This window comes from Rhamphochromis sp. 'chilingali' (genome assembly GCF_963969265.1).
Source record: "Rhamphochromis sp. 'chilingali' genome assembly, chromosome: 16".
In the NCBI taxonomy this organism is placed as follows: Eukaryota; Metazoa; Chordata; class Actinopteri; order Cichliformes; family Cichlidae; genus Rhamphochromis; species Rhamphochromis sp. 'chilingali'.
In genome coordinates, this window is record NC_137943.1 from 11,342,459 (window position 1) to 11,359,109 (window position 16,651).

At 39.1% G+C, this 16,651-nt stretch overlaps 1 protein-coding gene across 4 annotated transcripts in view; it reads left to right on the forward strand.

Moving 5' to 3' along the window:
* Nucleotides 1-960: 960 nt before the first annotated feature.
* Nucleotides 961-16,651, forward strand: part of tbl1xr1b (TBL1X/Y related 1b) — a 29,091-nt gene continuing 13,400 nt past the window's right edge. The window contains exons 1-6 of one of the 4 annotated variants that reach the window (XM_080906791.1): nucleotides 961-1,009; nucleotides 3,124-3,190; nucleotides 10,828-10,931; nucleotides 11,105-11,250; nucleotides 11,754-11,970; nucleotides 13,365-13,497. In XM_080906791.1, coding sequence (XP_080762917.1) covers nucleotides 10,874-10,931; nucleotides 11,105-11,250; nucleotides 11,754-11,970; nucleotides 13,365-13,497 — 554 coding nt within the window. In that variant the 5' untranslated portion in view covers nucleotides 961-1,009; nucleotides 3,124-3,190; nucleotides 10,828-10,873. Of the gene's footprint in view, nucleotides 1,010-1,047; nucleotides 1,201-1,415; nucleotides 1,612-3,123; nucleotides 3,191-10,827; nucleotides 10,932-11,104; nucleotides 11,251-11,753; nucleotides 11,971-13,364; nucleotides 13,498-16,651 lie in introns of those variants that run through there. The other 3 variants (XM_080906790.1, XM_080906789.1, XM_080906788.1) reach the window with 3 other exon arrangements.

A 16,651-nucleotide genomic window follows, 5' to 3' on the forward strand; every position in this document is an offset into this window, starting at 1 on the left:
GTGCATCTCGAATCTAATATCTTCTGCACTTAAAAGTCTTGTTACATATTATCAACCCATACATACATGTGAATGCATGGCATAAGGTATTGGAAAGGAATTTTCAAATGGACAAGACGAGCTCTGAGATTATTGAGTGGGAGGATCAAACTGCTCAGAGGCTGGGGAGTAAAAAAAAAAAAAAAAAAAGCACTGCACTATCATACTTTATCTGCTACAGGCAAATCCATCTCTCAGCTACACAGTTAATAAGATACAAATGAATGCCCGTTTCACACGGCTTCCTTCTGATTACATGCAAATACTACACTACTGCTGTATTATCAGCGCTGCTTTGGTTACAGATGATGCGGCAGCTTTGGCAGAACTCTATTTAGCTGTGACTAATGACCAGTCGCTGGTAATTACCCACACATTACTGTGTTGTGGCGGTCGGGTTATGAACACGTGTGAGAATTAAAGTGTTCCACTCAAACACCATTGTTAGTGGTAACCGGGAAATGCAGTGTAACAAAGGCAGTACTAAATACTGTGTAATAGACATCTCACCTGGTGTCGTCACCCCGGTGTGTAAGACTTAAATGGGGGCATTCGTTTGTCACATTCAAACAATTCACTTTGTAATACAGCACACATTAGATTGCATTATGAAGATGGATTTGTTTTTAAAGCAGTGTTTTTTAAAGACACTATAAATCTTAAATGATTACAGTACAGCGTGACTGTGATTTTCATCGTGCACATGGCCGGAATTAGCATGATTATGGATTATGTGTGCAGCTAAAAAAAAAAGCGCTCTGATAAATCTGTGTAAAACACAGATTGCAATGATGATGTAAGCTGTTGTTGACTTTCCCAGTCTGAATGACTGGGGAAAGGATAGGGGGTGGGGTGTCATTAATCCAGGGCTAGTGGTGACTCGCCAAGAGAAAATGGGGTGTAGTGGGGGATGGGCGAGGACACTGTTATGACTGGTGCTTGGCTGCGGGACAAACTCGCTGAGGCCTTGGTATGTTTTTTTGTTCTCCCTAATCCCCCCCCCCATCTTATCGCTCGGTTTCTGCGTGGAAATGCGGCTCCATGTTGGCGTGAACATATGAAACGGGCGAAGACATTATATTTAATCAACTCCGAGGACAGTTTCAGCATTTGCAAAACCCGGCGTGATTTTTGGTGGCTTTTTTTTTTTGAGGGAAATAGGTTAGTTACCGCTCTATGGTTGTGTTTCAATTACATGTGGACGGAATTATAAAATACCCTGTTATTCTAACATGAGTGAGCTATTAGTTTTGATTATTTAACGGAACACACGTGGAATATTTTTGCGTCGTCACGGGTTAATCTTTATATTGAGCTTTAGTCCGCGCCGCTTTGAAATAACAGTTGTTACAGGAGCTCATTTTTGCATGTCGGGTCACTCCAATGTGTCTAATGTCTGAAGCCGTTACAGCCTCTCAACGCCTACCTTTAGCTTTAATACTATAACCTTATCGTAGTTCATATATGTGGGAAAACCACCATTCTTGCAGTCGGTTAAAGAGATGACACGGTTTGACTTGAACACGAGAGCTGTGGAAGATATCGCCAATTGAGAGGTTTTTGTCCAAGTAGGTAGGAAATTGTAGCTAACTTGTTAGCATAGCATGCTAGGTTAGCTAGTTAGCTTGTTGGAAGGCTCAGAGCGGCAGCGGGCTGACGACCTCACTGTATTCGTTTGAAATGCAGTTTCAGAGAAGCTAACTTTACTCTGTTGTCGTGAATTGCGTATATTTTTGTATGAATAAAAAAAAAGTTACGGGTTAATAGAACTTTAAAATATTTGATTAGCAGATGCGGCTAAGTGCTTGTGAGGAGCATTAAATGAAGTACAGACCGCCTTGCCTGGCTGGCATGTGTACTGACGGGTACGGCCGCCGCTGAGGCAAAACTAATGTTAACTCGCACGTTAGCTTTTGATTAGCTTTTATCACTGCACACTAGACACCACGTTAAAATTGCATCTACACAACTTTGAACTATTCTTTGGTGGTGAAGTTAAAGGGAATGAAACGCAAGTAATTAGCCTTCATTTGACAATTATATCTGGAATGCTAAGGCCGGTAGCGCCCTTTCGCACATTCGCATCTCCCCGTGACACATGACATGTGGACAATTGTCAGCCTACCTACAAATACAGCAGGAACTATTTAAGTCTATTTATTGCTACTCTGTTAATAGATGTGCTGATAGTAGAGAGTTTATTTTAAACAGAGTTGTCTTAAAGGCACTTGGGGGCAGTTTGAGTAATTTATGAGCACACACTGTGCTGATAGTGACTTGTCACACACCAAAGTTCAACTCATTCATTCATCGCTAGCTCCCTGCAGACTAACATGATGACAAATGTATTTAACTTGGCTCCAGTCAGACAGACGACCTTTCGCCTAAAATGGTAACCAAACAAAATCTGATTTGCCCAGTTGAAAGTACTAATATGCAAAATACCACACGAAGAAGTGAGCAATTGTTTGTTAATATTCTAGGCAACAGCCGCCTTTATTACATTGAATCAACAGTGGAACATCTGTATTTCGTTTCCTTTTTACTATTTAAGTGTATTTAAGGCATGCGTCTCTTTTAGAGAAGTACTGCAGGGATTGGTGCCAGGCATGGCACACATATCCATTTGGTGTATTCAGCTTTTTGCATTGCTGACCTAGATTCTCTCATTGTTTTGTGACACGCCCCTTCCTTCAGAGCATTTTACTCAGGTTGCCTTCTCATCCACTTGCTAACAAGCCATTGCTAAAATGTTCGTTCTCAGTAGGGTAATTTGTCATGACACTGATAGGGAAACTGTGTCCCACGTGAATGTGTGGCAGGGCCTGTCTGGTTCTCAGAAAGCTGGAGCAGATTATTTACCTCCACTACATGGGGAGAGTTGGGCTGCGAGTCATAAGGGTGCCACTCATGAGTCTGACTTTTCATATCAAACTTAAAAGATATGAAAATATGTTTTGTTCACTTTGTTTGTTTGTTTTAAGGAGTGATTACACACCAAGCAGCTTTTGTATGTATAATGAACTGTAGTGTAGTTACTGATTTTGTAATGGGGCACTTATGTTTGTATTTTTCTTCTCCTAGGGGCTGAAAATTGTTTCCGAGGACAAAAGCGCTATGATGCGCCTCTGAGGATATCACGATCACATGGGTAACACATATCACTATTTATTGTCCTTCCTTTGCCCTCCCACCCCCTTCCGTAGGTATTGCTTGGTGTCTTTCTCTTGGTTGTGTTGAAAATTATATCGCTAATGCCTAGTGTAGGGACTCTTCTAAAGAAGAGCACAGCAGTCTTTTATCTGTGGTCTAACCAGAAGTCTAAAGTACGGAGCAGGATTTGGGCTTATTGCGGTAATTTCAGGTTTAACCCAGTGTTTGTCAGTATTACAAAGGGGTTGTATTCGTACAGGGTTACATCACCGTAGTAACTTATGCTGCAGATATAACCTATTTACATTTGAGATAAGAGATCAGCAGGTACAAAATCACTACATGCTGACCAGTCAGTTCTCTGTAAAAACAAACAAACAAACAAAATGTTTCATCACTCTTTGAAAATCCCTCTGAACTTGGTTTGTGGATAATACTTAGGGCTAGAGTGTTTATTTTCTTCCTCCTTCATTTTTTTTTCTCCTTGTTGTTCTATTTGCCTTGATACGTGAAGCTGACACTTTCTCTAAGCCTACTTTTGAATTCTGTTTTTATAATTATTCTTTACTTGCTGTTAAACACCATCAGTGCTGGAGTTGAAAAAAGAAAATTGTCTTACACCCTAAACATGATTTAGTCGTTCTGATTATCCCATGTCCTTAAGGTGTAACACTGAGAAGTCCCTTAACTTACACAGTATTTTTTCCAGCTTTTCTTCCTTGCTTTAAATAAGCTGCACTTGAAGAGTTACTTTTAGCAACTCTTTTTCCAGTTTCACTGACCAAAGCACTTAAACCACACACACATTTATACAGTACTTTCAGTACTGTAATTTGCCCCTTAAGAGCACTCTTGTAGCTGATTTGTTGGCAACAGCTGTGTTCCTTTCAGCTTGTATTATATATATTCATATTTAATCCTGGGAATGTTGAAATGACTACTTATGTGGTACAGGTCCTAGTAATAGGAATGTGAAAGAAAATGTTGAGAATCCAGCATTAATAGATATCACCAGGAATGTCCTAAAATGCTTGGATTTTAATTAAAGTTGATGTTTGTTAATGATGTGAAATATTTATTTAGAGAATACGTCAATAAATCCTCCTGCTGCTTTTACAGAACACCATTAATACCATGTGTCATTATAGGTTTACAGTATGGGAGTGTCTTTGCAGGGTTTTTTTTTTTGTTTGTTTGTACGGCTGACTCGTATGTTGTGTTTTTACACCTGTACAACTATTTTAAACATTTGGTGGGTGGTCATTGAAACTTCATCAGCTTGGTCTGCTGAATGTCTAGTTTTAAAAGAATAAATGAGGCTGAAATGAGAACCAGAGAAACTGGAGAGAGAGAGAGAGCAAAGTGGCATGTAGCATGAAATATATGAATAGTTTGTTTATGACTTTAAATGTCAACCAGTGCTGCCAAATTATTGTTATAAGAGGTTATTTTATGCTTGTAATCTCTAAATTCCTGCAGTTAATCAGGCTCAGTTTCATGATAAGTCACATATTTAACTCCATACTTTATCTTTAGGAATATCATGTTGATGTTAGTGAAGCTAATAAGAGAGTGAATTATCTGAAGATGAAATGCAGACTAAGAAAACTCACACAGACAGTGGAATATCAATGACATGCAGGAAGTTCAAGTGAAGGATCTGAGTCTTCTCGTAATTGAGGGGGAGATATTGAAGGACCTGCCATTGAAGACAAGCAGTATCACTGATTGAAATTTCAGGGGGTGGTGAATACATTAGAGGTTTAATATCACAACTCTATTATCATTTGTACTGGTGTAGCGGTTAACATATTTGCCTTCCACGCAAAAGATCCCAGGTTCAACACCAAGAGGGGACACAGTCTTGGCCTCAGGAGTTAAAAGTTAGTGGACTCCTAACTGTGAGTCAAGCTTGGAATAAGGGCGCAGCTGGAAGTATCTTCTCTTTGTTGGTTCTTCCTTTTTGACCTCAGAGTTGTTCAGTCTGTTTTTCTATGTTTAAAATGGCTTACCTGTCTCCTCCACGTCTCATCAGGCCCTTGCCTAATTAAGAGTGGAGTGGGTTGTCAGCTTTTTTACTGAGGGATCCCCTCCCCTCAGAGTTATGTGTGACTGAACCTGCAATGATAAATAAACACATTTGCAGGTGCAGTCACATTGAGCCCTAAATTGAAAATCCACACAGCATCCAAAAATGTCCTTCTTTTTTCTCGCATTAATGAATAATTGTATTCTATTTATTTATTTTAAAAGTAGAACCTTGAGTCTTACATTAGCTGGTATAATGTTAGCATGTAACCAGCTGTTGTTGTTGTTGTTGTCCAAAGATGGGAAGGTGGCATGTCTAATTTGCTAAGAATATACAATTGTAACATGTTTTCTTGTGTTAGTATGGAACGCCAGGACTGCCATAATGAATTAATTAAATACACCATTAAATAATTAATTAAATGTGGCAATAATTAATTAAAATTGGAATTAATTAATTAAATAAATAGTTATGACACATGTAATTAATTAATTATGTATTTCACATTTTAATTAATTATTGACACAATTAATTAATTATTGACACATTTAATTAATTATTTATGTATTTCACATTTTAATTAATTATTGACACATTTAATTAATTATTGACACATTTAATTAATTATTTAATGATATATTTATTTATTTCATTTTGGCAGTCCTGGCGCCTGGCTCTCGTCATGAAATAATTTTATCTGTCAGCCTCACCCATCAAACTCAGGGGGCGGGGTTAACGCTGCCCATGCAGCTTCTCTAACATTTGATTGGTTGCCGTGCAAAGTAAGTCAAAACAGGTCGATCCTAGATAATTGATTGCTTGTGTAGACTTGGGGCAGCCAGGTATCCCAGAATGCAGATCAAATCACAGGCAGCAATGGTGGTGGTGTAGTTTTAAAATACCCCGTTTTTCTGTCACCAGCTACACTTTTAACAGTGTTTTAGCCGCGAATGTCGCGCCGTATGTCTGGTCAGGTTGTCAACATAGAACATGCTTGCAAAAGTGCTCAGATGTTTTCAGAGATTTCACTAGCTCTGCTAACAGTTAGCATGCAGAGTGCACCGAGGGGGTACATTAACCGGTTTGTTTACATATTCCACTCTCCGTGTTCCACATGTTGCATTCGCAGATTCTCATTTTCACCGAACGATCGTCTCTTTCCGCCTGGTCTTGTGTCTCTGTGCTTCTGTAACATAAAGAACGAGCTGACATTTTTCTCACGAAACCAGCGATCAGCTCAGCAGACCCTCAGTTTACCTGCATGCATCCTCCTCCTCATCTGTCAGCTGTTTAACACCTGCTGCTAATTCAAGAAACACGCCTACATTACCTGGTGATAGTCACAGTTTAACTGCACAAGATAAGTAAATATAGTATTTTCCCCGAGCGCAGAGCTGCTGGAGCTTGTTTCCTTACAGAGCACTTTATAGGCGAACAGCTTCATCGGCGGCTGATGTCCAATCACCGGCACACAGCTTTGAAACCTCAGCTGAGTTTTAGCTCTCAGTGGTTAAACGCTGGACTTCATTCACTCAGGTTCTGTCTGTCGGGTCACGTTTACTTCGCTGTTTTATTTACAACTGAGCAAATCGGTTTGGCTGAGGTTAAAGTTACGTTTCATAACTGCATAGTTTCACAGACGTTTAATGGTTCACTGGCACATGTGTTAGACTGAACTATCATCTAAATATCATCTGTTTTTTAATAGTTATTCAACTGTATTCTAAGCACCAGCTGTCTGTTAGAATGTGATTTTTTTTCTCTCTCTGTTGGCAGAGGTATAAAAATGCGCAGGAAAATCTGACGTGCATGGCGAACTTCACCGACGATATTTAGGGAGGAATAAACACACATCAAACATAAATGAACCATTTGTCTGTCTCCATAATTGAGAGCATTTTCTCTTCTTATGTCAACACTCTCTCTCTTTTGCTTTTTCGGTCATGTTATGTTTACCTGTCAAAGGCTTGTTACAAACTATGAAACGCATTGTGCAGACTTCTGGATGTTAGAAGAAAACGAATACTGCTCATGAATGAGACTAAAGGCAGGAAGGTGTCCTTTAAAACTAAACATGTTAATAGGACCTCCCTGTTTATATCATAGTTTATGATATAGCATGTGTATTTCAGTAATAGCCTGCTGAGGCCACTATACGTGCTGGCCTCATATCAAATGTGAAGGCAGACTGAGTCTATGTTTGACGTTTGTTTATATCTAATCTTCCTTTTCAAACATTTAAACAGCAGCGAGTCTGCAGCTGAGGGAATACAAATTCAAATTGTCGGAACAGGTTTGCTCGTTTCTTGGATTCATTTGGTGATTTATTAAATGTATAACTGTTATTCTAATCTGCTGCTGAGTCTCTTACACTTTTCTTTATGCTGTATATTTTCACGTCTCTGGAATAGTTGGCAGTTAGATAGTCAGCTGGGAAACTTTGTGTTAACTCATGGAGCTGAGGATATCGTGGATATGCTGACCTCGCTGCGTGGTGTACAGAGCGAGGTCAGCATGATTAATATTCACAATAAAAATATTAGCCGAACATCATGAAGTCTGTATATGTTTCATAGTGTCGAACAACCTTTGTACAGTTAAAGCCAGCAGTTACTACATGACGGAAACACCAACGTTATCTCTTTTATGCGTTTATACACAGGTCACGCTGATTACTGAACAAAAACCCAAAGATCAGATGTTAAACAGATTTATTTGCTCTCTCTCCTCCTTAAACATGTTTTTAATGTTAGTTATAATTCAGAATTGGCGACTGAAACACGTAGGACACATAAGAACATCAGGAAATAAAACACCGATAAATATAACCTCAGTAAAAGAAGTCAGCGGGGGTTACTACAGCTGTGTACCGGGGCCTGCGCTTTGTCGGTGGGATTGCTTGCGAGGCGAGCGGGTCTATCCCACGCTTTGCCGTGAGACTGGGACGACATCTCCGAAATCATCGAAACACTTTTGCAAAGAGGCTGTATCTTGACAAACCGACCAGACACATGAAGATTAAACCACTACATTCTCGGCTAAAAAAATATTAAAACGGTATTTGGTAACACACAAACAGGGTTTTTCAAAGCTCAGTTCTGTTAGCTTCCACATGCCGGTTGTTGTGTGCTAGAAACAATGGCCACCAGGCCAAAGCAATGGTTTTGACTCGATCAGCGTTAACCCCGCCCCCTGAGTTTGATGGGTGAGGCTGACAGATAAAATTATTTCATGATGAGAGCCAGGCGCCAAGACTGCCAAAATGAAATAAATAAATATATCATTAAATAATTAATTAAATGTGTCAATAATTAATTAAAATGTGAAATACACAAATAATTAATTAAATATGTCAATAATTAATTAATTAAATGTGTCAATAATTAATTAAAACGTGAAATACATAAATAATTAATTAAATGTGTCAATAATTAATTAATTACATATATCATAACTATTTATTTAATTAATTAATTCCAATTTTAATTAATTATTGCCACATTTAATTAATTATTTAATGGTATATTTAATTAATTCATTATGGCAGTCCTGGCGTTCCATAGTGTTAGAGCTCTGACTGCAGTTTAGAAGATGAAGCTTGAGGTGAGAAGAAAGTATGAGGTGGAAATCAGGCAGGGGAGAGAGGAGTGATGGAGGCGATATGATGAAAATAAAAGAAGGCAAGGCAACATGGTGGCTTCCACAAACCAATGCCAATATGTATTTGTCTATGTATTTATGTATTCATTCTAAGTTGATGAGGATGCATCAGTTTGTTAGAAAAATGAATTACACACCCATCTGTGTATATTTATTAGTGCCATAATTTTTTTTCTATCAGATAATCTCGAATTACTTATTCTATCTTTAATCTTACTGTGAGTGGCTATGTGACAGACGTAGACCTGTTAGTTATTGTGACTTCATGTTGTCTTGGAAGCGATACATAAATGTTAAAAGGTCTAAACTATTAAGATTGCCATGACAGTCTTTACAGAAAAGTGACCATGACTGATATTCAGACGAGAAGCCAGCATGTTCAGATGCTGTCAGATTAATCAAAAGAAATGCATGTCTGAAAGGGTTTTGGGTAGACAGCTGACTTATGATGCTTAAGCTTTGGGAGTTATGTCTCTGAGCTATTAAGCTGCTAATTAAAATTTCATAACAAGTTTGAAAGTTACCTAAGAGATACTCATAACTCTTTGCTCACCATTTAGACCTGACTGCATTCAGCTTCTATTTATGTTCGCTTTTAAAGATGCGGGTGGCTGCTGGAGTTTTCTAATGAACAATAGGTGTTGCTACTCAGACTGTACGCCACATCAGTTCAGAAATGGGAAGATGGGAAGGAGTCAAAACTGGAAGCAAAGACATTGGCGAAGTTATTTTTCCACAAGGTCTCGTGTTTTAAACTATTGACACATCCCCTTTTGTATAATCTGTGAATCACTGAGCTTCTGTAGTGGCAGTAAAAACCAACACGATTGTACACTCAGGTTCTGCACCCAGCTGTGGAGGCACAAGCTGGGTTATAATAATCAAGAGGTTGAAGTGACACCAAAACTGCTGCTGTCACCAGCAGATGTGATGTCACGTTTGTGAGCATAAAAGCTCACACAGCAGGAGTGCTGCATCAGCTTACATTTATTTGTGCTATAACCATCAAACAGAGATTTTAAGGTGAAGACAGTGCTGTGACAGTAATACACTGGTGGCAAGGGGTGCATATTTTATTGAAATGTGTTGTTAGTTGTCATTTTTTGTTTCCTTCAGTAGAGCTTATCGGAGATTGTGATTTCTTTCAGGCTTTTTGCTAAGTTCTAGTCATACTGCTTCATTGTGAGAAAATGTATCGCGCAGGACTTTCTGACCACCTTGTTATGGATTACTGAAGGACTTGTACCAGATTCCAGCCCTTTTGGTTGAGTTGGTCTTGGATCTGAGCCTCTGGGATGTGGCAGGAGACATGTTGACTTTTTCAGCAGGCTGGCATCGTGGAAACAGTAGATGTTCTGTCCCTCGTCCAGTCTCCTTGTTTATTTCCACAGTCCCATTTAAACAGTGCAGGTTCTGCATGAACAAATATGGAGGACAGACACAAGTACTCGATGGATTATTGCCGAGGTTTAAATCCCATCTTTCCCAGACGTTTCAGTATAAAATAACCTGTCTGCCTCGTGAAGGCGGCTGGTAATTATTTCCTGTTGTAGGTTAATGAATGGAAACTGGTGCCCTGCCTAGAGCTAAGTGGTTTCTGCATCCACAAATAAAGAGGAACAAGATGTCGTCATTTATCAAATGACATTTGCGATTGCCTACTTCTGTTTTTGAATATCCAAGATGTAGGTCAAGCAAGTTAATTTATTTTTAATGATTTCATTTAAGGATTCATTTTCATTTTCAGTGCATGTATGACCCTTTTAAAACTGATTTAGCGCGCCAGAATACCAACTAATGTTTTTGCAGTCCATTTATGTTGTTGTTGATTTTAACACATGAGTGATCGAGATGTGTACCACTAGAACTCGTTTGCACTTCACTTCTGCAGTGTCTAATACCACTGGCTTTTAATGAACTCTGTGCTTTGTGCTTTACTTTTACAGGCTCCTATCCTGTGCTGACCCAATGGTTTAATCACCAGGACTAAAAATGAGCATAAGCAGTGATGAGGTTAATTTCCTGGTTTACAGATATCTGCAGGAGTCTGGTATGTCCAACAAATCAATATTTGATCAAACAGCTCTGCTTGCTGTTGTAGTAATCGCAGTGTTAGTAGTTTTAATATTTGGTCATGAATAACTTTTAATCTTGCAGCATTTGAGTCTGTGGAAATGAACTTTGACTTCATCCTACTTTTTGCATGATCCGTTCTTCCCGCAGGCTTCTCTCACTCTGCGTTCACCTTTGGCATAGAGAGCCACATCAGTCAGTCCAACATCAATGGAGCCTTGGTGCCCCCTGCTGCCCTCATTTCCATCATTCAGAAAGGCTTGCAGTATGTGGAGGCTGAAGTCAGCATCAATGAGGTCAGGGTCTGTCTTTGCATTGCTATCGACTGATTAGTTCACACTTGAAACATGCTGGAAAGAATGGGTGTAGTGTTTACTTATGTGTCGATTGCTCTGATAACAGTGTGACCACTTCAGTTAGAAATTCTTTTTGGAAATCATGAATGCCAGACCACCTGGCTTGTTATGAACACACTGTTAAAAAGCCAAAATTCATGTTGTTATGGAAGGGGTGAATCTTCAGCAATAATGCTGCTTTGCTTATTTCAGCAAGGCAATGCCAAACACATGCTGGCCGTGTCACAGCTGCTTGGCTCTGTTAAAAGAGCCTGGGTGCTAAACGGAGCAAGTAGTTTCACAGTCAGACCTGTTCCTCTTTATCACATTCAGTTTTTCAAAACTAAGATGGCTACTGTCAACGTGCCAATCTTCCAGCTTCCCCTTTCCCCCCCAATTTTCCACCCAATCATTCCAACTCCTTTGGTAATGGGGTTAAATAACACTGTATGTTCTCTTTGTAGGACGGCACCTTATTTGACGGGAGGCCAATCGAGTCCTTGTCTTTGATTGATGCCGTAATGCCAGATGTGGTCCAGACCAGGCAGCAGGCCTATAGAGACAAGCTGGCCCAGCAGCAGGCGGCAGCGAGCAGTGGCAGCAGCACGGGGCCACAGGGAAGCACCAAGAACGGAGAGGGCGCTGCCAACGGGGAGGAAAATGGATCCCACACCTTAGCCAGTAAGTTTAGCTCATGGTTGTAAACAATCTGAATCAGCTTGTGAACTACCTGTTGTGTTTTCTTGTCTCATGCAGGATGTTATTTTGAGCTAAATGTCTGATACACAGTTATAAAACAAAGGAGTGTTGGCACATTTTCAAACATGAGTACACAAAACACCTAGATGATCTACTTTTAGTGAGGCAACAGTACAACCTGAATTAATGTCACAATCAGGTTATGAGTCAAAAAAATTTTTTTTTGCTAATTTCACTAGAATGGCTTCATAATATTCTGAAAGATTGCATCTTGTTAAAGCTAACCTCTTTGATTTTTATTTTATTTTTTTGCATGATTCTGTCTGTGTGACCGGTTTAATCTTTCCCGTCATGGCTGCGTCACAGTTTGAGGGTTTTGTGTAAAGTGCTTTTGGTTTGGTTGGTTTTGGCCTGACTGTGTTGTACAATGGGCCGACATATCCTCAGCATAACCATGTATAATATCCACAAAGCTTATAAAGAGGTTATACACACACAATGCGGTAATATTATGTTGAAGCACAGTATGTATTACTCTGCGAGGCTCCCGACTACGGTAGCCATAATGCTCCGACAATCCATCAAGCGGTGCAGCTTCATAGCTTAGCAAAGTGGTACTAAAACATTTTTGACAGATTTTTGAGCGCCGTGTACCACATAAAATCGGTTCAGTAATAATGATGGTGCGTATGAAAGCAAAGGCATTGCGCATATGCATTTTACCCATATTCTATCACAATATTTCATTTTCTTATCATTGCCCAACATTATACCGATATTACCGTGAGCGGTATGATGTGGCCCAGCCCTACCTGCAATAGTTCATGTGTGCTGGAGCTTTAGGACTTCAAGAACGCCGATGACCTACAATTCAGTACACTGCTTAAATGCCTCCACACTGAGGATCCGGTTCCTGCTGTGGTGGACACAGTGGTGTTAACCATCTGACCTCAGCACCTCGTGCTTGCGGTTAAGCCACTTTTTATGAAATAAGTTCAAGCGATGACATACTCGCGTGCTGCTGTGGGAATGCTGTGGTTTGTAGGTTGGGTGATGTCAGATTCCCATCATGACTAATCTTGTACAGTGTGATGCGGTTTGCTAGGCTGGTTGTTGCACAATGATGTTTAGTGAAAACTGGTTACTCCTTTTCAAATTAACTTTTGTAGCAGTAGAACAGGACTCTACTTTTTCTTCTTTGCGTTCAATGAGAGGAAACTAGCATGTGCTCATATAACATACCTTTTCATTATTTTTTTCTCATCATTCATGTATTTGCTTCTCTTTTCCTGCTGCACTGCATTCGCTTTGCTTTCTGAAAAATTGCACAGTACTTAAAGAATACTCAAGTTTTTGTTTCACGCTCCTTCCTGTAGATCACCACTCGGAGATGATGGAGGTAGACAGGGATGTGGAGATCCCCCAGAGTAAAGCCATGGTCTTGAGGGGCCACGAATCGGAGGTTTTTATCTGTGCCTGGAACCCAGTGAACGACCTCCTCGCCTCTGGGTCAGTATTACAGTTTTCTGATGCAAACGTGGGATTGTTATGGGCGAGAGCTGGCGCAGCTAAGCGTGTTTCTTTGAGACCTTCACATTATCACCTTTTCACCTTGTAATTCAAATAACCAAAATGATTTAGCTTTTCCTTCTTGTCTTTTTTACATCGGTCGTAATTTAAGTATTTTTTTACCCAGAGTTCACTCTTGATGATTTATTATAAAGAGTCCAGATCTGTAAACATAGTCGATCATTTTTAAATGGTTGATTTATAAAAAGAATAACTTGTGTGGAATAGTCAGTGAGCTTTTATCACAGCTAAATGAATGTTTCTCAGTTAGAGGAGTGTTTTCCTGGACATTTGCTGGTGCACTTCAGTGTAATCACCCGAGATTTGCAGTAACACGTTACTTTTTTCAATTAACAAGTAAAGTAAGGGATTACTATTGCAAAACAGTAACTAGATTACTGTTGCTTTCCCATTAGCACGCTGTGTTACTGCGTTACTAAACCTTGATTTTGTTTATGAGAGTGTCTAATGACAATGACGTCTGAGCGTGCGACATCCGTGGCAGCAGCAGACGTGTGCAGATCAACAATGGATAATATGGAGTGTGGGAGAGAGTACGACCATGCAGCGTTTAAAGCTGGGAAGTACTGACATTACTCTGAGTTTGATTCCGTAAAAAGTGACAAAAACATTGGCGTGTGTTGTACACTCTGTGTGGGAAGAAAAGTTCTTTCTACAGCAAAAATTTTTAATTGAAATCTGAGCAAGTACCGAGCACGCTGCCACAGGAATGTGAAATTCAGAGAAACCCCCAGAACCCCTCACTGACATGACCGCTGCAGCACCGGGCAAACCTCCAACAGCCCCACTCCTGCGAAACAGGTGAAAATAGACTTAAGAGTGACAGGACTCAGTGCTGCTGAATCTTTGACTTTATTTATTTTGTGCTGTGTTTTACTTGCTTCTATTTGAAAGAGTGAGTGTAAACACAAAAAAATATTTTATTTTATATGCTGGGATATGCAGAAAATAGCTTGAAACAAATTTCTTCAAGTGAGAGAATGTTGCATATTTTTTAATTTTTGCTCGATGCAATGTGCATAAAGTTAAAAGATTAAAACAAATAAAACAAGTTTTAAAAAGAGTTTTTCATTTGATTTATATGATGGATTATGCAGAAGAAATAGAATTGGGCTGAAAGATCTGGTGCTTTAGGTTGTGTATCTTGTTTTTTTAAAAGTATCTAAGTAATAAAGTAATTAATTACTTTTGAAAATAGGTAAAGAGTAAAGTAACAGGATTACTTTCTTGGAGAAGTAATCAATGTAATAGTAACTATTTACTATATTCAAGTAACTTGACCAACACTGGTAAAATTTCACACGCGTGGGACTAATAAAGGTTATCTTATCTTATCTTAATCACACAGAGGGAATCTCTTTACATGGGTGGAGTATGTATTCAAGAACAAAACATGCTGCAAATGTGACACATTTTTCAGAAAACACATGAATCCAACGCAGCAGATTTCCTGACAGGTGTTGATTTATCCCTCACTGACAGATAAAGTGACAAGAATCACTTTTGGTGTTAACCCTCTGGGGTCCAGGGTATAATTGGCCGTTTTTGACTACTTTTGATCTTACCTCTATATTTCACATTTAAAAACTGTTTACCTTGCCTTGTTTGGTATCATTATTTTCAGCACAACCTCAAATATCTGAAATTTATTTTGTCATTTTGGCATACTATATTAGCACAATTAATCTAAATTCAGACAAAAAAATTCAAAATCCGAGTAGAAAAAAAGTTATATTTTTTACTGTAAAACCTGCAAACATGTTTAACGAATCATTTTCATAACTTGAAATGCAAATAGAAATTGCACATTTCTAAAAAATTATACACAAGTTTTGCAAACAACAAAGTTATATGGTACCATTTACCTAAAAATGCAGCCAAGGCCTCAGGCGTTTTTTTTATTTTATTTAACCATTTAACCAACTATTTACAGAACAATCACGTGTGCTGCATCAAAAAGAAGGCACACAAATTATTTGTGCCAGTCCAAAAATAGTTTGTTCAGTATAAGACAGAGGAGAACAGCACAGGCCTAAACCCTGCAGGTCTGACAGCAGGAGGTGTATCAGTCTAGTTTTCCATGTGGAGACAGTGTTTACACTGGAATCTGCCTTAAATGGCTTTTTTGGAGCAACTGTGACAGTATAACTGACACACAATACAAAACAATAACTACACAACACACTAACTATAGCCTCTAAACACGCTAAATATCATTAATGTCCCACATGTGAAAGCTGTGTCGTCTTAAAATGGTCATGTGATTTTGACGCGCCGGCGTGTCTGTCGACCCCAGAGGGTTAAACACAATGTTAAATTCTTCTCTATTTGCTTCAAGTGTCAAACTCTGTGCACTTTATTGCCGTTTTACAGTCAGTCTATCTATAGCTGGTGGCTTTTTTATGGCTTTAAAACCAGGCAGATAACCTCAAGAGTTGCACCTGTTAGGTAAATGGGCCGTACATTAAACGCTGTATTTGCTCTACTCTTATTTAATTACTCGGACCAAAGTTTGTTAAACTCTTAGTCAGACAAACCCACTCATAAATCAGCTCTCTCTGCGGTTACATCAGACACAAACTTCTCCACTCCTACGCTCCACTGTTTGTCAACATGGCTCAAGGGAAATGCCTGAATTTTTCAGCAGTTGAACAAGATGATATAGAAGAATAATGCATGCAATCCAACAGGATGCACAACCACTATGTGGACTAAAAAAGGCGAAAAATAACGATCATCTGAAAGAAAGCTCTGTTCAGCAGGAATTAAAAGCTGAAACATGCCAATAACATTTTAAACCTTTTTTCCAAATTAAACCGGCGAGTCTTAATTTATAATGGTAGGCAACCAGAGGTAAGTATTCAGCTGGCTGTTTGCTGTGTATTCAACAGTCTTGCTCCTCAGTATGTGCATGCGTCTTAAAATAAAATGGAGAAAAAAAGCGATTACATCTGGAACAATCCTGTAATATAGGAGGGTCTGCGTAAAGGGCCAAGTATCCACATAAACCAACGTGAATGAGTTTTGTGCTTGTAAAATCTCTTTCTCCTTTTTCTTCAACAGATGATGTGAA